The sequence below is a fragment of the Capra hircus genome, chromosome 3 (genome assembly GCF_001704415.2).
Source record: "Capra hircus breed San Clemente chromosome 3, ASM170441v1, whole genome shotgun sequence".
Taxonomy (NCBI): Eukaryota; Metazoa; Chordata; class Mammalia; order Artiodactyla; family Bovidae; genus Capra; species Capra hircus.
Window position 1 is genome coordinate 68,587,662 of NC_030810.1, and position 26,474 is coordinate 68,614,135.

A 26,474-nucleotide genomic window follows, 5' to 3' on the forward strand; every position below is an offset into this window, starting at 1 on the left:
TTTTTTTAACCATGCGTATAAATTTGAGGGGGCTTCCCTCATGGCTCAGATGGTAAAGAATCCACCTGCAATGTGGGAGACCTGGGCTCAATCCCTGGGTTGGGAAGATCCCTTGGAGGAGGGCATGGCAACCCACTCCAGTATTCTTGCCTGAAGAATCCCCATAGACAGAGGAGCCTGGCATATTACAGTCGACAGGGTTGCAAAAAGTCATGACATGACAGAGTGACTAAGCACATAAATTTTTTGATGAAAAAAATTTTAATATATATCTTAAAAAGGAGAGTAGAGGGAAACCTGGGAAAATGTTTTGAAATCTGGGAAAATGTGTTTTGAATTCAATGTTAATAGGACCAAATGCGATATGTCTTTATTTTAAAAGTATGAGAAACTAAATAATAATTTTATGTCTTGAATTTGAAACTTCTTACTTTTACCTCAATGGTTTTTCATTATTATGATTATTAGTTTTTCAATATACAGATACTTACTGTAAACAATTTTAATGTTTGACCATGGCAATGGTACTTCCATTAACAGTCTTGTTATAGCTAGTTCAAACACTACGGTTTTCCCAGAACCAGTTGGAGCACAAATCACAAAATTCCTATCTGTATAAAGAAGCTAAAAAAAATAAAATTTAATCAATCATAGGGTAGAATTTTTGAATTCTCAATTTGTTAGAAAATATGCCTTAGGAAGAGTCTATGGAATAACAGTTCAAACATCTTAACTTCTAAACTTACCAAAATAAGCTTGCTTTAGATCTGCCACTCTCAAAAATTAATACTATTAATAATTTATCATCAAGTTTTGTCAAAGTAATATGCTAGACCTAGAAGTAAATAATTTAGCTTTCAAGACATTTTTATAAATCTAAACGACCCACCTATGAAAATTACATGCATTCATTTAACAAACATTTTTTGAGCTTCTATAATGTACCAATCACTGATAGCACTAAGGACATAAAAATGAATGTGATCTGGTCCTTGTCCTTAGAGAGCACACAATCCAGTAAGAAAAGGTAGACAGGTAAATAATTAAACAAAATACTTACATCATCAAAGGCTTTGGACTGTATATAATTGAAATATGGGAATTCTTTGAAAATACTTCTAAATTTAGCAGCTGAGAATGACATTAAGGAGTCAAATATTTCAAAATTTAAAAAATTGGTTACTCAACTGAAAAATTAAATCAATACTGACAATATTTAATTTTGAGGCTTTAATACTTGTATTTTGGCATCATAAGAAAGGAACAGACAGCTACAGAGGGAAGGATGGAGATGGCATCACGAGAGGCTCAACTAAAAGAAAGGATCAGTGAACTTAAAAGACAGGACAGTGGGGTTAATGCAATCAGGGGAGCAAAACCAAAGACTGAGAAAGAGTGAAATTAGCTTAAGGGACTTATGGAACAACATCATGTGGACCAATATACACATTATAAGGGTCCCAGAAGAAAAAGACATAAAGGGGAAGAAAGCTTATTTAAAGAAATAATGTCTTAAAACTATCCTAGCATGGGGAAACAGACATCCAGATCCAAAAAATCCCATAAATTACCAGAGAAGTTAAATCTCAAGAGACCCATACTGAAACACACAGTAATTAAATTGCCAAAAGTTAAAGACAAAGGCTTCCCTGACAGCTCAGTTGGTAAAGAATCCGTCTACAATGCAGGAGATCCCAGTTCAATTCCTAGGTTGGGAAGATCCACTGGAGAAGGGATAGGCTACCCACTCCAGTACTCTTGGGTTTCCGTTGTGGCTCAGCTTGTAAACAATCTGCCTGCAAGGCGGGAGCCCTAGGTTTGATCCCTGAGTTGGTTAAGATCCCCTGGAGAAGGGAAACGCTACCCACTCCAGTATTCTGGCCTGGAGAATTCCATGGAATATACAGTCCATGAGGTCACAGAGTTGGACACAACTGAGCAACTTTCACTTTCACTTGCTGAACAAAAGACAAAGAGAGAACCTTAAAAGCAGCAAGGGAAAAGCAACTCATTACAAAGGAATTCCCATAAGACTATGAGTGAATATTTCAGCAAAACCCGAGTGGAGCAGATTGTAGAATGATAATTTTTGGGTGTGGAAAGAAAAAACTGCCAACCAAGAATGTTTTACTTAGCAAAGTTTTTCTTTAATTCTGAAGAGTTTTTGCTAGAAAAAAACTGAAGGTGTGGCAGCACTTGCTGCCGCTGGCTGCACCGTGCTGCACGGGCCGAGGGCTCCTGCAGCTGCTCGCGGAAGCCGGAGGCGGAGAAGAACGGCGAGGAAGAGACTGACGCTACTGCTCCCCGCCGCCCGCCACTTAACGCAGGGCCCCCCAACTCAGCCTCAGAGCTGCGCGTTTAAAAAAAAAAAAAAGGCAGCCACCGTCACCTCTTGCAATATTGCAAGATAGGGGAAAAGCAGACCATGGTGAATTCGGGCAGCACCTCCCAGCCGCCCCTGGTGACGGCCGGCTCCCTTTCCTGGAAGCGGTGCGCAAGCTGCGGGGGCAAGATTGTGGACCGCTTTCTGCTCTGTGCCATGGACAGCTACTGGCATAGCCGGTGCCTCAAGTGCTCCTGCTGCCAGGCGCAGCTGGGCGGCATCAGCACGTCCTGTTACACCAAGAGCAGCATGATCCTTTGCAGAAATGGCTACATTAGGTTACTTGGGAATAGTGGTGCTTGCAGTACTTGTGGACTGTCTATTCCCTGTGAGTAAACTCGTCATGAGGGCCCAATGCAATGTGTATCATCTGAAATGTTTTACATGCTCTACCTGCCGGAATCGCCTGGTCCCGGGACCGGTTTCACTACATCAATGGCAGTTTATTTTGTGAACATGACAGACCTACAGCTCTCATCAATGGCCATTTGAATTCACTTCAGAGCAATCCACTACTGCCAAATCAGAAGGTCTGCTAAAAGGTCAGAGAAATGCAGAATGCGTGCCTTCATCTCAGATCTCGTTCATCACAGATGGATCCCATGTGTCTTCAGTAGACAAGTCACCTTTGTAGTTAGCACCAGTGCCAGCTCCAGGCCACTGCACCTTCTTTGGTCTTGATTGCTCTTCCCGCATTTATGGGTGTATTAAAACGACTGAATATGAACATTAAGGACTCTGTGAACTTGAGCTAATGGGAGACTGTAGAGAAAATGAAAAAAGATCCACTGGAGGACGTCTTTGGGGGGGAGGGGCGGCCTTGGGAGGAGGGAAATGACTAATGAAGCTAATTAAAAGAAGCATTCAAATCTGCTTTCCACCCTTATTAACAATTAGCAGGGCACTGGCCAGAGTTTGTACCCTGTGTTTTACCTTAACAACATTCTGTTTCTCTTTGTATATTTAAGTGTTGTAAGGAAATGTGTTTCAATCAAAACTGAACATGAGATAAAGGAAAGAGATGTGGCTTTTGTGATATTCTATCACAGACACTTTTATTGTATCTCTGTAAAATACATTGTATGTATGCATGTAAGTGTTTTTATCCTAATGTTGCTACTCCCATGGCAAAGACACACACACACACACAAAATCAGGCTTATAACAGCTATTATGGAGAAATTCCCCCCTACTTCTAATTTGCTGAATGAAGAAAAAATCTTTTATTTGTGATATTTTCAGAGACATTTGCTCTAGTATGGTGTGTTTAAATAATAAAAGCTTAAAAGAAAAAAAAAAAAAAAAACCTGAAGGTGTTGGTTACCACTAGACCAGTTTTACAAGAAATGCTAAAGGAAGTTCTTCAAGCTGAAATGAAAGGATGATAATAAAGGTAGTTAATCACTTATAACTCCAGTATAATGGTTAGAAGATAAATAATTTAATAATAATAATTTATTATTGGATACACAATATTAAAAGATATAAATTGTGGCATCAGAAACAAAATGTGAGGAAGTCAGTATAAAATTGTAGAGCTTTTGTATGTGTTCAAATTTTTTATCAGTTTAAAAGAGACTGTTAAAACTGTAAGACTTTTAAATGCAAGTCTCAAGGTAACTACAAAACAAAACTCTACAGTTGATACAAAAGATAAATAGAAAAGAGCAAAAACATGCCATTATAGAAAATCATCAAATCACAAAGGAAACGAACAAGAGAAGAAAGAAGCAACAGAACTACAAAATGTCAAAATACATTAAAGTGGCAATAGTAAGTCCATCTCTATCAATAAATACTTTAAAGGTAAATGGAATAAAATTTCTAATTAAAAGACATAAAAGTGGCTGAGTGGACTTAGAAAAACAGGACTAACTTATTTGCTGCCTACAAGAGATTCATTTCAGCTTTAAGGATACACATAGATTGAAAGCAAAGGGATGGAAAGATATTCTATACAAATGGAAATCAGCACATAGTAGAGTAGCTCTACTTACATCAGCAAAATAAAGACAAAAACTGTCATAAGAGACAAAGAGGTCATTATATAATGATAAAGCAGTTAATTCATCAGGAAGATATAGCGATTATAAATACTTATGCACCAAACATTGGAACACCTAAATATATAAAACAAATATTAACAGATTTGAAGAGAGAAATAGACAGCAATACAATAATAGTAGGGACCTTCAAGATGCCACTTTCAACAATGGATCATCGAAAAAGAAAATCAGTAAGGAAACACTGGGCTTAAACTATGCCTTACACCAGATGGATCAAACAACTATATACAGAGCATTCCTTCCAGCAGAAACAGAATATACATTCTTCTTATGTGCCCATAGAACATTCTCCAAGATAGATTATAAGTTAGGGCACAAAACAAGTTTTAATAAGGTTTTAAAAGAAGACTGAAATCCTATCATGCACCTTGTCCAATCACAATAACACAAAACTAAAAACCAACTAAAAGAAGGAAATTGGAAAATGCACAAATATATGGAGATTAAACAACGAGCTCCTGAACAACCATTACGGTTAAAGAAGAAATCAAAAGGGAACATACCTTGAGACAAATGAAATTGAAAACACAACATACCAAAATTTATAGGATCCAATAAAAGCTGTTCTAAGAGGGAAGTTTATAGTGATAAGTGCCAAAAAAAAAAAAAATCACAAATAAACAATCTAACTTCACACCTCAAGAAACTAAAAAATAAGGCCTGAAATAAGTCCACAGTTAGCAGAAGGAGGAAATGATAAAGATTAGAGGAGAAATAAATTAAAAGAAATACCCGAAAAACAACAGGAAAGGTCAATAAAGAATAAATTTATTCTGAAGAATAAATTTAAGTAAGTAAAAGATCTGTATGTTGAAAATTATAAGACATTGATGAAAGAAATTGAAGACAAAAATAAATGGAAAGATATTTCATGCTCATGGATTCAAAGAATCAATATTGCTGAAAGTCCACACTACTTTAAGTGATCTACAGATTCAATGCAATCTCTATCCAAATTCCAACAGCATTCTTCACAGAAATAGAAAAAAACAAATAAAAACTCATAGAAAACCACTTAAAAAAAAAACAAACCCCACCTAAAGCAATAAACACTAAGAAAGAACAAAGCTCTCCAGCCTTGTTTCCATAATATGCCCTGATTTCAAACTATACTACAAAGCTATGGTAATCAAAACAGTATGATATTGACATTAAAAACAGACATATAGATCAATGGAACAAAATATCCAGCCCAGAAATAAACCTATGCCTATATGGTCAATTAACTTTCATCAAAGGAGCCACAAACTAGGAATGGATAATCTCTTCAATAAATGGTGATGGGAAAATTGGATATCCACATGCAAAAGAATGAAACTGGATCCCTATCTTACATCATATGCAAATATAAGGTCAAAATGGATTAAAGACTTTAACAGAAGACTTGAAATCATAAAACTCCTAAACAAAAACAAAGGGGAAATGCTTCTTAACATTGGTTTGGCAATGATTTTTTGGATTTCATACCAAAAGTGAAAGCAACAGATGCAAAAATAAACAAGTTTAATTATATCAAACTAAAAAGCTTTTGCACTGTAGAAGAAACAATCAACAAAATGAAAAGGCAACCAATGGAATGGGAGAAAATATTTGCAAACCACACATCCACCAAGGGTTAATATCCAAAATATACAAGGAACTTACAAAACTCAAAAAACAAATAATCCAGTTTAAAAATAGGCAAAGGATCTGAACAGACATTTTCCCAAAGAAGGCATACAAATGGCTAACAGCACGTGAAAAGGCACTCATCATCCCTGGTCACTAGGGAAATGCCAGTCAAAATCATGAGATAGCACCTAACACCTACACATCAAAAAGATAAGAGATAAATGCTGGCAAGGATATGGATGAAAGGGAACCCTTGTACACTGCTGCTGCTAAGCTGCTTCAGTCGTGTCCGACTCTATGTGACCCCACAGACGGCAGCCCACCAGGCTCCCCTGTTCCTGGGATTCTTCAGGCAAGAATACTGGAGTGGGTTGCCATTTCCTTCTCCTCCTTGTGCACTACTGGTAGGGATATAAATCAAAACAGTCATTATGGAAAAGAGTATGGAGTTTCCTCAAAAAATTCAAAACAGAAGTACCATATGATCTAGCAATCCCTGGGTTATATCCAAAGGAAACAAAATCAGTATCTCAAAGAAATGTCTGTACACCTGATTTCATCGCAGTTATTATTTACGGTAGCCAAACCATGGAAACAACCTAACCATTAAGAAATGAATGGATAAAGAAAATATATACAACAGGCTATTATTCAGCTTTTAAAAAGAAGGAAATTCTGCCTTTTGTGACAACATGGATGAAACATCATACAAAGTGAATTAAGTCAGACAGAGAAAGACAAATCCTGCATGGTATCACTTACAAGTGGAATCCTAAATAAAAAGGTCAAACTCATAAAAATGAGTTGCCAAGGGCTGGGGATATAGCAGAAACAGAGGCTGGTAAAAGAATACAAACTTTTAGCTATAAGAAGATTAAGATATGAGGACCTAATGTATAAAATGGTGAGTAGAGTCGAAAATAACTGTATTATTTGCTGAGAGAGCTGAACTTGTATTCTTACCCCCCCAAAATTTAAAAAGGTAAATATGTGAAGTGACAGATGTGTTAACTAACTTGATGGTGGGAAACTTTTGTAATGTATATGTTTATCAAACTACCATACTGAACACTTTAAATATAGTATAACTTTATTTGTCAATTATACCTTAATAAAGCTGGGGTGGAGGAGGAATTAAATTATTCCAGTCCCCAGTCACATTCCATATTCTGAAAAGAACTTATAAAGTCCTTGTAGAGAAACAAGACTATCCAAGGGTTATACTTTGACAATAAGATCTGACAGAAGAGATGCAAATATATATATGAAAATATATCAGAACTAAGCACGAAGTTTATCTTTTCCAGAGTGATATTTTTTTCTTATTCATCTTGATTAGGCCACTTGCTTTTTATCTCTTTTTTAAAATCCCAAATTTCATTTTTTTAAACTGTTGATTATGTTTCATTAGCTGATATATGTTGTTGCTGGTCACTTAACCCCTTAATCCCTTTGTTTTTGGTAATTTAGTTGTGCTAAGTGGTGGATTTAATTGCAATTATCAGCATATTGGCTCAACAGGAACTTAATCAGCCTTCCTCTAAGGAAGCCCCAAAATATTAGTAGATATAAAGAATAAACTGTCTCCTTTCCAAGTTAAGAGTCTATTGCCAGTTGGGGAGATATTAGTATTTACATGGTATTCTTATTAGTCTTGAGTCACATTTGTCAACTACACTTAGTAAACACTATGCAGAATACATTTCTAGATTTAGAAAGCTGAGGAAGTTGTAAATAAAGAAGAAAGTGAGTTCCAGAAACTGACGCAGTTACAATCTATTAGGAGATATAAAACAGATAATACATTTCAGAACACAAGTATGTAGTTATTTAAGCAATTACATTTTTATAAAGATTTAAAAAATTTGACAGATTGTGGTAAGTGATCCTGTTAAAAGTTAAACCAAAGCACATTACAGCTCTGCTCAAATTCCTCCATTTCTCTCAAAGTTTACGGCCACAAGGCCCTACATAATCTTGCCTCCCCACTTCACCTTTGTGTTTCTGACCTCGTGTCTACTACTCTTACTTCTCATTCATTTCCTCCAGCTTCTTTTTCTAAAGACCTACCCTGATTCCTGGGCTTCCCTGATAGCTCAGTTGGTAAAGAATCTGCCTGCAATGCAGGAGACCCTGGTTCAATCCCTAGGTTGGGAAGAACCATTGGAGAAGGGATAGGCTACCCACTCTAGTATTCTTGGGCTTCCCTTGTGGCTCAGCTGGTAAAGAATCCGCCCGCAATGCGGGAGACCTGGGCTAGGAAGATCCCCTGGAGAAGGGAAAGGCTACCCACTCCAGTATTCTGGCCTGGAGAATTCCATGGACTGTATAGTCCATTAGGTCGCAAAGAGTCGGACACAACTTCACTTTCACTTTTCTTTCTTTACCTTAATTCTTCTATTTAATTCTAATCCTAAACGTCTATTCCAGCATTCCCAATTTAATCTCCTTTACTCTGCCCCATATTTTTCTTTTCTCATACTATTTATCACCTTCTAAAATACTATAGGACTTATTTATATACTGTTACAATTGTTCCCCACCTCCATCTCAAAATGTTAACTTCTCAAGGGTAAGAATTCACTGTCTGTTTTCTTAACTGGCATATCCCAAACCTGGCACATAGTAAAAACTCAATTTATGCAAGTTCGTATATATTAAATCAAGCAGATAACTCACAAATCTTTAGTTTACTTTCAGTTGTATATTGTGTCAGAATACTCATTCCAAAACAAAAACATAATACTGTTTGTCAATCCATCAGCTTTTGAATGAATCTCATTTTTTCCTTCAAAATATATCCCTTCCTTTAAAATATTTATTTTTAACAAGCCCACAAGTTGGTCATCATGCTGGTTTTTCTCTCATTAGGTAGTTCCATGTCAATTTACACTTGCAAAAATGAATCTATGATTCAGAGTAGATGTAAAATCAGTTTTCTAGCTTATGAGAAAACTCAACTACTAAGTACATCATTCATCATCACTATCAACACTTGATATTGAATTTTTCCTTTTGTCCAACAAATTCTCAGCAGTCTCCCAGTAATTACATGTTATAATAGTGCATGGGGGGGAGGGGATGTCTGCAGTCCTGAAAATGACAAAGTACTGTGGCAGGATCAATGTGATCAAACTTCTATAATCCTCAGGATTCAAATATAGCAAAATTCTGTAAAATAATCAGAAAGTAAGTCCAAGAAATCCCCAAAGTCTCAAATTATCATGAGTATGATACAGTCTTCCACTTTAAATACACACTTGGAAACAACAAAGTATAGTAAGTTCAGTGAGTTTGACAGAAAATGAATACAAGGGACACAAGAGTAGGCAGCAGTCTTAACTAACAAAGAGACCTAAGTAGGAGGACAACTTCAGCTGTGCTAAGATAGCAAGAAAATCTTTAAAACTCTTCAGAAATAAGTGTCATAATATGGCAAGTTCATGTATGGGATAAGATTTTCCCATCATACAGATAATGAAACCAACTGTTTACTGCTAACGTGTTTCCTACATTCCCACACCAGAATTTATTTAGGTCACCAGACAGAAGGAAATGCAGCAAGACTGAGATGCCATGGTGAACAGGAGCACTAATGGCTAGCCATGTGTGACATTATTATATCATCATTTATAATCCTTCTATAATCTGCTCCTCCCATTCCACCCACTCATTTATCTGCACTGGAGGGAACTTTTCACAAGTGGCCAAGCAAACATTTTCTAACTATACTTCAGAATTATCTCAGTCCTCAGGATACCCAGGATAAGAATCACTCATCCCTAGATTTCTCCAGCTCAACTACCTAATATCTGAAATTCAGTTGTTTTGCCAACTAGATCATTACTTTTGTGGATTTTAGAACATTCCCCAGCTTTGAGTCACTAATTCCATAATCCTAAAGCATGGTTTTGGTAATGTAACTTGACTTGCTCACAAATACTTCATGGTTTCTCTTCATGGCTTAATAAATATATTAAAAGTAAAAGCAAAAACTTCTGACTTGGTATTCATGGCATTAAATGATCTAATCCTAATATACCTGCTGATCATTATTTTCTATTAATACTACCCTTTTTTAATATAAATATATTTATTTTAATTGGAGGCTAATTACTTTACAATATTGTACTGTATTTGCCATACATCAACATGAATACTACCCTTTTAATCATAACTTTTTTCACCTAAGCTGGAATTCTTGTTCTTTTCAAACATATTCCATACTTTCTTATCCTCCCCCTTCCTCATGGGCTACTTTTTTGCCAGAACAACTTCCCTACTTTATATGGCTTTCAATGTATTTAAAAATAAGAAGATACACAAGGTTTGGTCCTTGCCTTCAAGGAGTACATAGGTCAAAGGGAAATAGTCACAGAAACAGCTGATGAATTATAAAATAGAATAAATATACTATAACAGACATACACATGCTATCAAAGAAAAAATGTTACCTTCAGATACGTACTCAAAACATACATACTCAAAATATTTACGTTGGAAATGCCCAGAAATATAAAATAGTATAAACTATAAATTAGGTTCTTTCAAAAATTACTTAATTTGTAAAAATGTCCCCAATCCATAGAATATCCCATTCTGTCATTTCCCCTACCCATGTTTATACCAATACCTAAAGAATAAGAAATTATCAGTATCAATTTGTAAGTAAATATGCTAAAAGTTCATTCAATAATATAAATCTCGTATCTGTACTTGCCACTGACTGGTAACCAACAGTTCACAACTGGCACCAGTCTGCAGACGACACTTTTAGTAGCACGATCACACATATTGGGACTCTTACATGACCCAAAAGATCCACATTTCCCTCTTTTGCTCTGTCAGCCAAAACAAACAGAAATGCAATGAAATAAAATGCTTTAAAATTATGACTTCAAATATAATGCTGATGTAGTAAAATACTTTAAAGGATACGAATTTCTGTGACAGCCTTCAAGGAATCTAAACCTTTTTCTGTTACCCCTAGGAAAAAAAAAATCCTACATTCTTACAGGTATTTGTAAACTTTTCCATAAAGGCTACTTCATTAGAATTTGTATAAACTTTTTACTAAGAGAATAGATAAAACAATAGATCACAGGTTTAAAAATGCAATATAATAAATTGTACATAGAGTGACAACATACAAATACAAAGAATATTTTTGTATTCTTACCTATACTAAGAAATACAAACGAGACTGTACTCATAAAATCAACTGAAAAAAGCAAGAAATTACCTTGAACTGTATGAGGCTGGGATGCAACTGGAAAAGATGGTGCTTTGATTATGCCTTCTCTGATTTCAGAAGCAAAAAGTGTATCACTGGCTGTCAAAATGTTACAGTCTGAATATTGAGGTTTCTGCTTACTATTGCTACCTTTCCATGATTTCCCTTTGTTCACTTCTGTTTGGACAATTTTCACTGAGCCAATATTTGAGTCCAAGTTTTCACTGTCATTGGAATAAACATCCTCATGTATATTATCAGATATTTTAAATAACCTGCAAAAAATTTGCATATGTAGTCATCACTTAGAATGTAAAAAACTAGCATAAAATTGGTTCCTTTAAAAATACCTATAGGTCATGGCTTATTAGAACACAAAAGCTAATCATTTTCCTAAAGTGCTGCTGCTGCTGCTGCTAAGTCGCTTCAGCCGTGTCTGACTCTTAGAGACCCCATGGACTGCAACCTACCAGGCTCTGCCATCTATGGGATTTTCCAGGCAAGCGTACTGGCGTGGGTTGCCATTACCTTCTCCTTCTACTAACGTATGATTTGCTAAATTTACCGATTATGGCTTATTAGAACACAAAAGCTAATCATGCTTCTAAAGTATGATTTGCTAAGTTTACCACCCAATTATGTCTTTTCACTTTTTCTTAAAACTCAGATAAATCCATCTGTGGTGGCCACCCTCTGAGACAGCTCTGATGCTCCTTGTATCCTGGTGCTCACACTTTTTTGGAATCATCTTCTTTGAATCAGGACTTGCCTATAAGACTAGCAGGGTGCTGTGGAAGGACAAGCATGTGACATCTAAGGCCAGGTCATAAAAGATTGTCACTTCCACATAGTCTCTTAGATCATTCATTCTGAGGGGACCTAGCCATTATAACATGAGAACACTGAAGCAATCCTACAAAGCAGCCCATGTGGACAAGTTCTTGTCAGTAACTAGCATCAACTTCCCAAGCACTGTTCAATAATCATTTGAGTGTAAGAAATGGCTCTCTGCAATGTTCTGTAAAACAAAGAAGGGCCATCTTTATGACTGTAATTTACTATAGTTGACTGGTTCAAAGACAATCCATCAAAGTAATTTGTTCACAATAGCCCTAAGGGAAGAAGTGATCAATAAGATTCCTAATAATACAACACTAGCACGTTACAGAATAAGTAATAGAGCTGACAGCAGGTTATCAGTCTTACGGAATTCTGTAAGGAATGACACCCAAATAATTACAAATACAAATACAAAATATTTTCTGTTATTTTCACTATTAATCTTAATGATAGGTTTTTTGTGTGTCAGTCACTTCAGTTGCATCCAACTCTTTTCGACCCCATGGACTATAGCCCCCAAGGCTCCTCTGTTCATGGGATTTCCCAGGCAAGGATACTGGAGTGGGTTGCCATTTCCTTCTCCAGGGGATCTTCCTGACCTAGAAATCGAACCTACGTCTCCTGCATTGCAGGCAGATTCTTTACCATCTGAGCCACCAGGGAAGCCCAAGTTTTTGTATGAGAGCCAGTCATGTATGGGTGTGAGAGCTGGACTATAAAGAAAGCTGAGCACCAAAGAATTGATGCTTTTGAACTGTGGTGTTGGAGAGGACTCTTCAGAGTCCCTTGGACTGCAAAGAGATTCAACCAGTCCATCCTAAAGGAAATCAGTCCTGAATATTCACTGAAGGACTGATGTTGAAGCTGAAACTCCAATACTTTGACCACCTGATGTGAAGAACTGACTCATCTGAAAAGACCCCGATGCTGGGAAAGATTGAAGGCAAGAGGAGAAGGGGATGACAGAGGATGAGATGGTTGGATGGCATCACTGACTCAATGAACATGAGTTTGACTAAACTCCAGGAGTTGGTGATGGACAGGGAAGCCTGGCATGCTATAGTCCATGTGGTCGCAAAGAGTCAGACATGACTGAGTGACTGAACTGAACTGAATTGAATCTTTCAAAAAACTAGAGACATGCATTCTAAAACAAACTATAGAGCTGCATCTTCCAATGGTAGCAGTACTGTTTTTGAAGACAGAAAATTCAAAAGCAGATGGTTAATCTTTCATAATACAACAGAATCCCATTTTAAAATGGTATTGAAAATAAGGAAAACACTGATGCCAACAGTGTTATATGCTGTGATATCACTTAAAAGCACAGATTTTGGAATCAGACAAACCTGGGTATAAATCAAAAGCTTCTCCACTTTCTATCTGTATGACTTTAGAGTTTGAAATAGATTCTTCCAACTGTAAAAATATTATCCACACAACTACTTATTTAAATTTCCTGAACCTCAGATTCTTCCTAGGTCCTTTGGCTCTTCCACTCCACACTCTCTTATGTCCTTTGCTTCTTTACTGAATTTTATATTTACTTCCTGGTCTTAACAAAAATATTTACTTGCCCTGGAAAACATTCACTCTTAAAAAAACTCTTCAGTTCAGTTCAGTTCAGTCACTCTGTCGTGTCCAACTCTTTGCGACCCCATGAATCGCAGCATGCCAGGCCTCCCTGTCCATCACCATCTCCCGGAGTTCACTCAAGACTCACGTCCATCGAGTCCGTGATGCCATCCAGCCATCTCATCCTCGGTCATCCCCTTCTCCTCCTGCCCCCAATCCCTCCCAGCATCAGAGTCTCTTCCAATGAGGCAACTCTTCGCATGAGGTGGCCAAAGTACTGGAACTTCAGCTGTAGCATCATTCCTTCCAAAGAAATCCCAGGGCTGATCTCCTTCAGAATGGACTGGTTGGATCTCCTTGCAGTCCAAGAGACTCTCAAGAGCCTTCTCCAACACCACAGTTCAAATGCATCAATTCTTCGACACTCAGCCTTCCTCACAGTCCAACTCTCACATCCATACATGACACTGGAAAAACAATAGCCTTGACTAGATGGACCTTAGTCAGCAAAGTAATGTCTCTGCTTTTGAATATACTATCTAGGTTGGTCATAACTTTTCTTCCAAGGAGTAAGCGTCTTTTAATTTCATGGCTGCAGTCACCATCTGCAGTGATTTTGGAGCCCAGAAAAATAAAGTCTGACACTGTTTCCACTGTTTCCCCATCTATTTCCCATGAAGTGATGGGACCCGATGCCATGATCTTTGTTTTCTGAATGTTGAGCTTTAAGCCAACTTTTTCGCTCTCCTCTTTCACTTTCATCAAGAGGCTTTTTAGTTCCTCTTCACTTTCTGCCATAAGGGTGGTGTCATCTGCATATCTGAGGTTATTGAGATTTCTCCCGGAAATCTTGATTCCAGCTTGTGCTTCTTCCAGTCCAGCGTTTCTCATGATGTACTCTGCATATAAGTTAAATAAGCAGGGTGACAATATACAGCCTTGACGTACTCCTTTTCCTATTTGAAACCAGTCTGTTGTTCCATGTCCAGTTCTAACTGTTGCTTCCTGACCTGCATACAGGTTTCTCAAGAGGCAGGTCAGGTGGTCTGGTATTCCCATCTTTTTTAGAATTTTCCACAGTTTACTGTGATCCACACAGTAAAAGGCTTTGGCATAGTCAAGAAAGCAGAAATAGATGTTTTTCTGGAACTCTCTTGCTTTTTCCATGATCCAGCGGATGTTGGCAATTCGATCTCTGGTTCCTCTGCCTTTTCTAAAACCAGCTTGAACATCAGGGAGTTCATGGTTCACGTATTGCTGAAGCCTGGCTTGGAGAATTTTGAGCATTACTTTACCAGCATGTGAGATGAGTGCAATTGTGTGGTAGTTTGAGCATTCTTTTGCATTGCCTTTCTTTGGAATTGGAATGAAAACTGACCTTTTCCAGTCCTGTGGCCACTGCTGAGTTTTCCAAATTTGCTGGCATATTGAGTGCAGCACTTTCACAGCATCATCTTTCAGGATTTGAAATAGCTCAACTGGAATTCCATCACCTCCACTAGCTTTGTTCATAGTGATGCTTTCTAAGGCCCACTTGACTTCACATTCCAAGATGTCTGGCTCTAGATTAGTGATCACATCATCATGATTATCTGGGTCGTGAAGATCTTTTTTGTACAGTTCTTCCGTGTATTCTTGCCACCTCTTCTTAATATCTTCTGCTTCTGTTAGGTCCATCCCATTTCTGTCCTTTATCGAGCCCATCTTTGCATGAAATGTTCCCTTGGTATCTCGAATTTTCTTAAAGAGATCTCTAGTCTTTCCCATTCTGTTGTTTTCCTCTATTTCTTTGCATTGATCGCTGAGGAAGGCTTTCTTATCTCTTCTTGCTATTCTTTGGAACTCTGCATTCAGATGCTTATATCTTTCCTTTTCTCCTTTAAGTGGACAAAACTGCTAATTCTCTCACATTTCTTCTCCACACCAAATTTACACCATTACTTTTCCACTCTCTCACAAAAGTATCTGTGCTATCTAGCTATGCAACATTGTATTCCTCCTCATTGCATATATCCTATATCAACCTCTGGTCACTTTAGAATCTTTTCCTCTTAATTACAAGCTCTTCCATAAACTGGGTTGTTGTTGTTCAGTTGCTCAGTCGTGTCCAACTCTTTGTGACCTCATGGACTGCAGGCTTCCCTGTCCTTCACCATCTCCCAGAGTAACTGAGTTACTTCACCATCTACATAGACAACTTATTCAAAATTCTACCCTCTACATTTCTTAGCCTTTTATCTCTAGTAGCTTTCTCCCACATCTGATTTCAGTCACCTACTCTCCCACCTTAGATGTTATCATTATCCTCTTCTCAAAACAACAATTCTAAAAAATCATTTTCTGACCACAACCTCCTATCCTTTTAGCTTGTTTGCTCAAGGTACTAATGAGGTCAAAGAACAAAATTACTATAATTAACTTCTTTATTTTCTCGCAAACCATCTTCCCTTTCACTTTTCTCAGGTACCTTGAATGCATTTAATACCATGACATATCTTTTCAATCACTCTCTTATCAATATTCTAAACCCCTCTCCCCTTTTATACTTTTATCATACTTACCTTGCAAATCTGAAATTCTTTTTTTTTTGTTTTGTTTTGGTTTTTTTAGTTTTTTATTTTTTTAATTTTAAAATCTTTAATTCTTACATGCGTTCCCAAGCATGAACCCCCCTCCCACCTCCCTCCCCATAACATCTCTCTGGGTCATCCCCATGCACCAGCCCCAAGCATGCTGTATCCTGCGTCAGACATAGACTGGCGATTCAATTCTTACATGATAGTATAATTCTATGTAAATCTATCTACTATTTTTTCATAATTGCAGTCAAGTGGTAGAAGGCTATTGAAAAAAGCACAACTATTAGGTGGATGAATAATATTCAAATTCAAATTCACATCAGCCAAGACTGAAGAAACAAAATCAATATACAAAAATCAATTGTATATCTACACACTTTCAATGGACAATCTGAAATTCCATTTAAAATAACATCAAAAAGAATATGTACTTATGAGTAAATGTAACAAAATAAGTATAAGACTTGTCCACTGAAAGCTACAAAATATCTTCAAAAGAAATTAAAGAAAATCTAAATAAGAGGAAAGGTATCCCATGTTCACAGATTGGTAATCCTAAGTAAAATGCTTTTTCAAATCTGTGAGTAATTCTAGCAAAGTATTATACCGAATGCACGGTAGTGAGAACTCCCAAATTTGTAGACTGCAAGGCAGAAATTTGGATAGCCTGTCACCCTATTTGTGGCTGGCATTTGAAGTAGGGTAGTCTTGTGGGACTGAATCCTTACTTAACTCTTGGAGTGTGATGCTAACTCTAGGAGTTAGTAAGAAGATTGAATTGTATTCTTGGACATCAATTGGTATTGAAGAATCAGATAAGTGGATGGTATGAAAACACTCCAGACTTTCCATTTATGGTCAGTGGATTATCAGTGCAAGTGCCATGTCATTCAATGGGGAAAGAACAGTTTTGCTTTGCTTTTAACAAATGGTGCTGGAACAACTGGATATCTATGTGCTAAAGAATGAAGTGGGCTTCTACTTTGTACTATATTCAAAAATTAACTCAAAATGGATGATAGACCCAAATTTAAGAGCAAAATCTTAGAAGAAAATGTAAGAGTAAGTGTTTACAACCTTGGATTAGGCAATGGTTTCTTAGATAGGACACCAAAAATCCAATCAAAAATTAGAAAAATTGGACTTCATCAAAATTAAAAACTTTTGGGCAGCTAAGGATATGAACAGAAAAGTGAAACACAGCACACAAAATGTAAGAAAATATTTGCTACTCATATAACTGATAAGGGATTTTCAACCAGAATAAGTAAAAGACCCTTACAACTCAACAATAAAAAGACAACACAATTTAAAAAACAGATCAAGGATTTGAACAGACACTACTCCAAGTAAGATATGCAAATAGCCTATAATCACACGAAAAGCTGCCCAACACCTTTAGTTAGCAGAAACACATGAATCAAAACCACAATGAGACATACATCACACCCATTTTGTATGGCTATAATAGAAAAGAAAACAACAAGTACTAGCAAGGAGGTGGAGAATTCAGAAACTTCATACACTACTAGAGAAATTGTTCAGCAGTAGGCTGCAAGTCCATGGGGTCACTAAGAGTTGGACACGACTGAGTGACTTCACTTTCACTTTTCACTTTCATGCATTAGAGAAGGAAATGGCCACCCACTCCAGTGTTCTTGCCTGGAGAATCCCAGGGACGGGAGAGCCTGGTGGGCTGCCGTCTATGGGATCGCACAGAGTCAGACATGACTGAAGTGACTTAGCAGCAGCAGCATAGTTACTTTGTAAAACAATTTGGCAGTTTCTCAAAAATAGATAAATATAGAGTTAATATATGACCCAGCAATTCCACTTCTAAGTATAAATCCAAAACAATTAAAATACATTTGACCCTTGAACAACATAGGTTTAAACTGTATTGGTCTACTTATACTGAGATTTTTTTCTTCTTCAATAAATACTACAGTAGTATATGATCTGAGTTGGTTGAGTCCACTGATACAGATCTACAGATAAGGAAAGCCAACTATAAAGTTGTACTTCAATTTCTGACTTCCCAGGAGGTCAACACCCTTATTAAGCCCTGTGTGTTCAAGGGTCAAATGTATATATTCACACAAAAACTTACATCTGAATTCTCATGGCAACATTATTCATAATAGCCAAAAAGTGGAAAGAACTCAAAAGTTCATCAACTGACAGATTAATAAACAAAATGTAATATACCCATTCAATGAACTGTTACTGGCCATAAAGAGAATAAAGTACTGATGTATGGCAGAACATGGTTGAACCTTGAAAATGTTGTCCTAAGAGAAAGAAGCCAGACAGAAAAAGCTCCACTTATAATATTAAATATCTAGAATAGGAAAACCCACAGAAACAGAAAACAATTAGTAAATGCTAGGGGCTGGGTGAGAGATGGAGAAATAGGGAGTAACTTTGTGAGTATAGAGTTAGTCTGGGGCAGCAAAAATTGTATAGTAGTGATGGTTGCACAACTCTGTGACTATTCTAAAATCTATAAATTGTACACTTTCCAAAATAATGAATTTTATGATATGTGAATTACATCATAATAAAATTTATTTAAAAATTCACAGACATCAACCCCAACTGGGACCTTCACAGTATCCAACTCTACCATTATTCTAATTAGAGTGCTTTCCCATTCTCCATAATTTCTTCCACCCTTCTCATACTTGCTCAATACCTCTACTTTCCCCCTCAAATTCCACAGATGACTCCATCTCTTATGTCACAGAAAAAAGAAAAACCATCAGTGGTATCTCCTCTGAATCTTAAACCCATATATCCAATTATCTATTTGGACATTTTGTACGTACTTAAAACAACATGTACAAATTTGTACTCATCACCTTCCCCTATTCTTCCTTTGCAGTTTCTACATCATGAAAGAACACTATCAATCTTTCATCAATCTGGCTCAAGCCAGACATTTAGGAATCAGGTCCTAGGTCAGGTTACCATTTTCTCTCATCTAGACTAATAAAATAGTCTAAATGACCCTTCACAATGTATTCCAGTTCTCTTCTAATTTATCCTACTGGGGCAAAAATGGACTTTAAATAAAAAAGAATATCTAATTTTACTTCTCTGCTTAAAACCCAGGACCTTAGGGCAGCAGTTCTCACTTTTGTGTGCCTAACAATCGTTCAAAAAATGTGTTAAAAATGAAGATTCCTTGGTACCATCCCCACCTTGATCCAGAGTGTGATTCAACAGATCTAAGGAAGGAACCAGGAATCCAAATTTTTTAACAAGCACTCCATGTGATTCTGATGCAGTGAGTTCACAGGGCACAATTTAATAAGCACTGAAATGGCAACCCACTCCAGTACTCTTGCCTGGAGAATCCCAGGGACGGGGGAGCCTGGTAGGCTGCCGTATATGGGGTCGCACAGAGTCAGACATGACTGAAGTGACTTAGCAGCAGCAGCACCTTAAAAGTACAAAATGTTTCACTCCCTACAAGATTCTGAATGACTTAGCCCCTCCATACTTTGTCTCTTAGCATGCTCTCATTCTCTCTTACTTTAAACTAGAAAAATTTCTAAGAATAAGCCAAGCTCTGTGCTACTTTAGTCCATTTGCACAGACTATTCCTTCTGCCTGGAACACTCTCCTTTATTTGCACTCAGCTTGACTTTATTCTTCCTTAAACTCACAAAATCATTTCCTCAGGGACATCTTCCCTGATTGTGCAGCAGATTAGGATCCCATATTAACAGCCATTTTTAAATGAAGGTCAAGATTCAGAGTTCATAGGATCAAAACAATTTCCATAACACTTTTTCCCCATCATTTTAATTTACAATATGGTTAAATATCAATAGATATAATCCAAAAAAGCAAAAGCTCTTATGGGAATCCTCAATAATTTTTAAGTGGAAAGGGATCCTGAAAACAAAAAGTCTGAGAACCTCTGCTCTAACCATATATCTCATCAAAATAATTGTCATATAAAAAGTGTTTAATTATTTTTAGTTACTACTTGCCTTTCCCTCAATAAACTGTAAGCTCTCTGAAGGCAAGAACCTATGGCTAGAACTCAGTTAAAAGAGTGTTGAGTACACAGTAGACCTCTATTTGTTGTTGATTTTTTTTCTCATTCAGATTCTATCATATTTTAAACTTCTGGAGATACACATAAATATTCAACTGTATCACTGAATATCATTTATTTCATTTAATTAATTACCTTTTACGGAAGGCTGACATGCTCCCTCCTTTATCTTGTGCAGAATTAACTAACTTTGTATCATCTGGAACATTTTTCTCAAGTTCTATCTCAGTGCCAATGTGATTTTTGCATTTCTGAGAAGAACCATATGTTAGCTTGCCAGCAACATGTAAGTCATTGTTACCTGCCCCTCCTAAATTTAGATCATCTTCTTCATATTCATTAGAAGGGAAGTCAAACTGGAATTTTTGAGTTTGTGAAACATAATTTGTGTCTTCATTAGTTATCCTTAAATTTGATGGTAACATTTTTGATCTTTTATTCTGACCTACAAAAAAGAAACACTTTAATTACTACACATTCTCCTTGAAAACAAATTTTAAAAAAGATGATAGAAAAATTTAATAAGATTTTTCAAAAGAGCTTACTATGTGAATAAGAAAAATAACAAAATGATCTGTAATAACATATGTGATTTTGAAATACAATACTTGTTACTCTTATGGTACATCATAACTGAAGGATAACTCTAAATTAGTTAAGAAATATTGAAATTAAGTTTGAAATTTAAATTAAGCCTACATTATAAAACAGGTTTAATTTCTGACCCACAGAAAGTGGGTTGCAAGAATACTGAATTGGCTGCCATTTCCTCTTCCAGGGATCTTTCAGACTCAGAGATTGAACCCATGTCTCTTGTGTCTCCTGCACTAACAGGCAGATTCTTTACCACTGCACCATCTGGGAAGCCCCATAATTAAGATAATAGAATGTTTTCATCAAGGCAACGGAACTTTAAAGATGTCTTTACAGAGACTTTAAAAGCATCTTTGAAAGTCTGGAAGGCATTTGGAGGCCTTTTTAGGCCTTAAATTTGCCTTATCATTTACACTATACTAGTATACATACATATTATATATATGGGTGTGTGTTCTATTATAACACACAATAGAATTACTATATTCTATATATAATTTGCTATATACAAGAGTATAAAATATATAAAAATTTTGAAACTAATAAAATTTACATGCATGAACCTACTACTTAATTTAAAAATCAGTTTTACCAACAATATCACATTAGATCACATATACTATTTGAGTGTGTTTGTTTTCTAACTTTGTAAAGATGATAACAAACTATATAGTTTTTGCATCTTTTTTTTTTTCCACTCAATGTATTTCATGAATCTGGTTTCCTAAACCAGAGGATCCTACCTTTAGTAAAGTCTAAGACAAAAACTAAATAGCAGTGACAGTTTTAATGGGATGAGGAAACAAATTCACAGAACAATATAACAGGTGTGTGTGATAGTATATTTTGTGCCTGTAATATACATATGTGTGTATATGTATGCATGAAGGAAAATGTTTCAGATTTTACAGTTTGGTGACCACTATTTTGAATAAGTTTCTAACTTTCATTTTATTCCATTAAAATAAAAGAAATGAATATTTCAATATTAGATTTTTTACACTGACATGAGCTGAATGGATTTGACTTCACAACTTACATGTGATACTTTACCTAACAATTTATGACTTTCTATTTCTTCCTCTAATGCCTGAGTATCTGGGATTTCTGAAATCAGTGGAGCAGGTGGAAGAAACCAATCCAAAGATTTTTCACTGTCTAGGTGGCTATATAAAATACAAAAATATGAATTTATGTTAACAAAGATATAACATCAGAAACTACGTATTTATTAACTAAACATAACTCAGTTACAGACTGGAAAAGGTCAGTTTTCATTTCAATCCCAAAAAAGGGCAATGCCAAAAATTGCTGTACAATTACAGTCATTTCACATGCCAGCAAGGTAATACTTGAAATCCTTCAAGCTAGGCTTCAACAGTACATGAGCTGAGAACTTCCAGATGTATAAGATGGATTTAGAAAAGGCAGAGGAACCAGAGATCAAATTGCCAGTATCTGTTTGATCATAGAAAAAGCAAGGAAATTCTAGAAAAACATTGACTTCTGCTTCATTGATTATGCTAAAGCCTTTGACTGTGTGGATCCCAATAAACTTTGGAAAATTCTTAAAAAGATGGGAATACCAGACCACCTTACCTGCCTCCTGAGAAACCTGGATGCAGGTCAAGAAGCAATCATTAGAAATGAACACGGAACAACAGACTGGTTCAAAATCGGGAAAGGAGCACATCAAGGCTGTATACTGTCACTCTGTTTATTTACCTTACATACAGAGTACATCATGAGAAATGCCAGGCTGGATGAATTACAGGGTAGAATCAAGATTGCCAGAAGAAATATCAATAACCTCAATACGCAGATGACACCTCTCTTATGGCAGAAAGTGAAGAGGAATTAAAGACCCTCTTGGTGAAGGTGAAAGAGGAGACTGAAAATGCTAGCTTAAAACTCAACATTCAAGCCAAAGTAATCTTGAGAAAGAAGAATGGAACTGGAGGAATCAACCTGCCTGACTTCAGACTATACTACAAAGCTATAGTCATCAAGACAGTATGGTACTGGCACAAAGACAGAAATACAGATCAATGGAACAAAGTAGAAAGCCCAGAGACACATCCATGCACCTATGGACACCTTATGTTTAACAAAGGAGGCAAGAATATACAATGGAGAAAAGACAATCTCTTTAACAAGTGGTGCTGGGAAAACTGGTCAACCATCTGTAAAAGAATGAAACTAAAACACTTTCTAACATCATACACAAAAATAAAATGGATTAAAGATCTAAATGTTAAGACCAGAAACTATAAAACTCCTAGAGGAAAACATAGGCAAAACACTCTCTAAATCACACCAAGATCCTCTATGACCCACCTCCCAGAGTAATGGAAATAAAAGCAAAAATAAATGAAGGGAACCTAATTAAGCTTAAAAGCTTTTGCACAATGAAGGAAATTACAAGAAAGGGTGAAAAGACAGCCTTCAAAGTGGGAGAAATAACAGCAAATGAAGCAACTGACAAAGAATTAATCTCAAAAACATAAAAACAGCTCATGTAGCTCAATACCAGAAAAGTAAACAACCTAATAAAAGAAAGAGTCAAAGAACTAAACAGACATTTCTCCAAAGAAGACATACAGATAGCTAACAAACACATGAAAAGATGCTCAACATCACTCATTATCAGAGAAATGCAAATCAAAGCCACAATGAGGAACCATCTCACGTCTATCAGAATGGCTGCTATCAAAAATTCTACAAACAATAAATGCTGGAGAGGATGTGGAAAAAAGGGAACCCTCTTATACTGTTGGTGGGAATGTGAACTAGTACAGCCACTATGGAGAATAGTGTGGAGATTCCTTAAAAAACTGGAAATAGAACTGCCATATGACCCAGCAATCCCACTGCTGGGCATACACACTGAGGAAACCAGAACTGAAACAGATACATGTACCCAATGTTCATCACAGCACTGTTTACAATAGCTAGGACATGGAAGCAACCTAGATGTCCATCGGCAGATGAATTGATAAGAAAGTTGTGGTACATATACACAATGGAATATTACTCAGCGATTAAAAAGAACACATTTGAATCAGTTCTAATGAGGTGGATGAAACTGGAGCCTATTATACAGAATGAAGTAAGTCAGAAAAAAAACACCAATACTGTATATTAAAGCATATATATGGAATTTAGAAAGATGGTAACAACAACCCTATATGTGAGATAGCAAGAGACACAGATGTAAAGAACAAACTTTTGGACTCCGTGGGACTTGGTGAGGACGGGATGATTTGAGAGAATAGCACTGAAACATGTATACTACCATATGTGAAACAGATCACCAGTCCAACTATGATGCATGAAACAGGGCACTCAAAGCTGGTACACTGGGACAACCTAGAGGGATGGGATGGGGAGGGAAGAGGGAAGGGAGTATGGGATGGGGGAAACATGTATACCCATGGTTGATTCATGTCAATGTATGGCAAAAACCATGACAATATTATAAAGTAATTAGCCTCCAATTAAAATAAGTAAATTAACAACAACAACAAAAAAAAACCAGCATTAAAACATCTAAGATCATGGCATCTGGTCCCATCAGTTCAGTTCAGTTCAGTTCAGTCACTCAGTCGTGTCCGACTCTTTGCAATCCCATGGACCACAGCACACCAAGCCTCCCTGTCCATCACCAACTCCTGGAGTTTACTCAGACTCATCTCCATTGAGTCGGTAATGCCATCCAACCATCTCATCCTCTGTCCCCTTCTGCTTCTGCCCTCAATCTTTCCCAGCACCAGGGTCTTTTCAAATGAGTCAGCTCTTCACATCAAGTGGCCAAAGTACTGGAGTTTCAGCTTCAACATCAGTCCTTCCAATGAACACTCAGGATTGATCTCCTTTAGGATGGACTGTTTGGATCTCCTTGCAATCCAAGGGACTCTCAAGAGTCTTCTCCAACACCACAGTTCAAAAGCATCAATTCTTCAGCTCTCAGCTTTCTTTAGAGTCCAACTCTCACATCCATACATGACCACCGGAAAAACCATAGCCTTGACTAGATGGACCTTTGTTGGCAAAGTAATGTTTCTGCTTTTTAATATGCTGTCTAGGTTGGTCATAACTTTCCTTCCAAGGAGTAAGCATCTTTTAATTTCATGGCTGCAGTCACCATCTACAGTGATTTTGGAGTCCAAGAAAATAAAGTCTGGCACTGTTTCCACTGTTTCCCCATCTATTTGCCATGAAGTGATGGGACCGGATGCTATGATCTTAGTTTTCTGAATGTTGAGTTTTAAGCCAGCTTTTTCACTCTCCTCTTTCACTTTCATCAAGAGGCTCTTCAGTTCTTCTTCACTTTCTGCCATAAAAGTGATGTTATCTGCATATCTGAGGTTATTGATATTTCTCCCAGCAATCTTGATTCCAGCTGGTGCTTCATCCAACCCAGCGTTTCTCATGATGTACTCTGCTGCTGCTGCTGCTGCCACTAAGTCGCTTCAGTCATGTCCGACTCTGTGCGAACCCATAGAGAGCAGCCCACCAGGCTCCCCCGTCCCTGGGATTCTCCAGGCAAGAATACTGGACTGGGTTGCCATTTCCTTCTCCAATGTATGAAAGTGAAAAGTGAAAGTGAAGTCACTTAGTCATGTCCGACTCTTCGAGACCCCATGGACTGCAGCCTACCAACTTCTGCCGTCCATGGGATTTTCCAGGCAAGAGTACTGGAGTGGGGTGCCATTGCCTTCTCCAGATGTACTCTGCATATAAGTTAAATAAGCAGGGTGACAATATACAGCCTTGACGTACTCCTTTTCCTATTTGGAACCAGTCTGTTGTTCCATGTCCAGTTTTAACTGTTGCTTCCTGACCTGCATACAGATTTCTCAAGTGGTAGGTCCCATCACTTCATGGCAAATAGATGGAGAAAAAATGGAAATGGTGACAGACTTTACTTTCTTTGGCTCCAAAATTCCTGCAGTAACTGCAGCCATGAAATTAAGACACTTGCTCCTTGGAAGAAAAGCTATGACAAACCTAGACAGTGTGTTAAAAAGCAGACACATTACTTTGCTAACAAAGGTCTATATGGTCAAAGCTATGGTTTTTGCAGCAGTTGTGTATAGGATGTGAGAGTTAGACCATAAAGAAGGCTGAGCACCAAAGAATTGATCCTTTCAAACTGTGGAGCTAGAGAAGACTCTTTGAGAGTCCCTGGGACAGCAAGGAGATCAAGCCAGTCAATCCTAAAGGAACTCAGTCCTGAATATTCATTGGAAGGACAGATGCTGAAGCTTCAATACTTTGGCCAGCTGATGCAAAGAGCCAACTCATTGGAAAAGATCCTGATTCTGGGAAAGACTGAAGGCAAGAAGAGAAGGGGATGACAGAGGATGAGATGGTTGGATGGCTTCATCAACTCAATGAACTTGAGTTTGAACAAACTCCAGGACAGAGAAGCCTGGTGTGCTGCAGTCCATAGGGTCACAAAGAGTTGGCCATGACTGAGCAACTGAACAACATTCAGTTACAAACTCTTAAACTTAATGTA

General features: G+C 37.1%; 1 protein-coding gene and 1 pseudogene across 1 annotated transcript in view; one reads left to right on the forward strand and one right to left on the reverse strand.

Annotated features, from left to right (window-relative positions):
- Nucleotides 1-26,474, reverse strand: part of HFM1 (HFM1, ATP dependent DNA helicase homolog) — a 118,426-nt gene that overhangs the window by 86,138 nt on the left and 5,814 nt on the right. The window contains exons 2-7 of the mRNA XM_018046506.1: nucleotides 22,004-22,122; nucleotides 20,492-20,801; nucleotides 11,303-11,568; nucleotides 10,999-11,046; nucleotides 1,061-1,131; nucleotides 492-624 (exon numbers count right to left, since the gene is read on the reverse strand). Of these exons, the coding sequence (XP_017901995.1) occupies nucleotides 492-624; nucleotides 1,061-1,131; nucleotides 10,999-11,046; nucleotides 11,303-11,568; nucleotides 20,492-20,801; nucleotides 22,004-22,122 (947 nt within the window). The remainder of the gene's footprint in view (nucleotides 1-491; nucleotides 625-1,060; nucleotides 1,132-10,998; nucleotides 11,047-11,302; nucleotides 11,569-20,491; nucleotides 20,802-22,003; nucleotides 22,123-26,474) is intronic.
- On the forward strand, nucleotides 2,415-3,040 carry LOC102171210 (annotated as a pseudogene).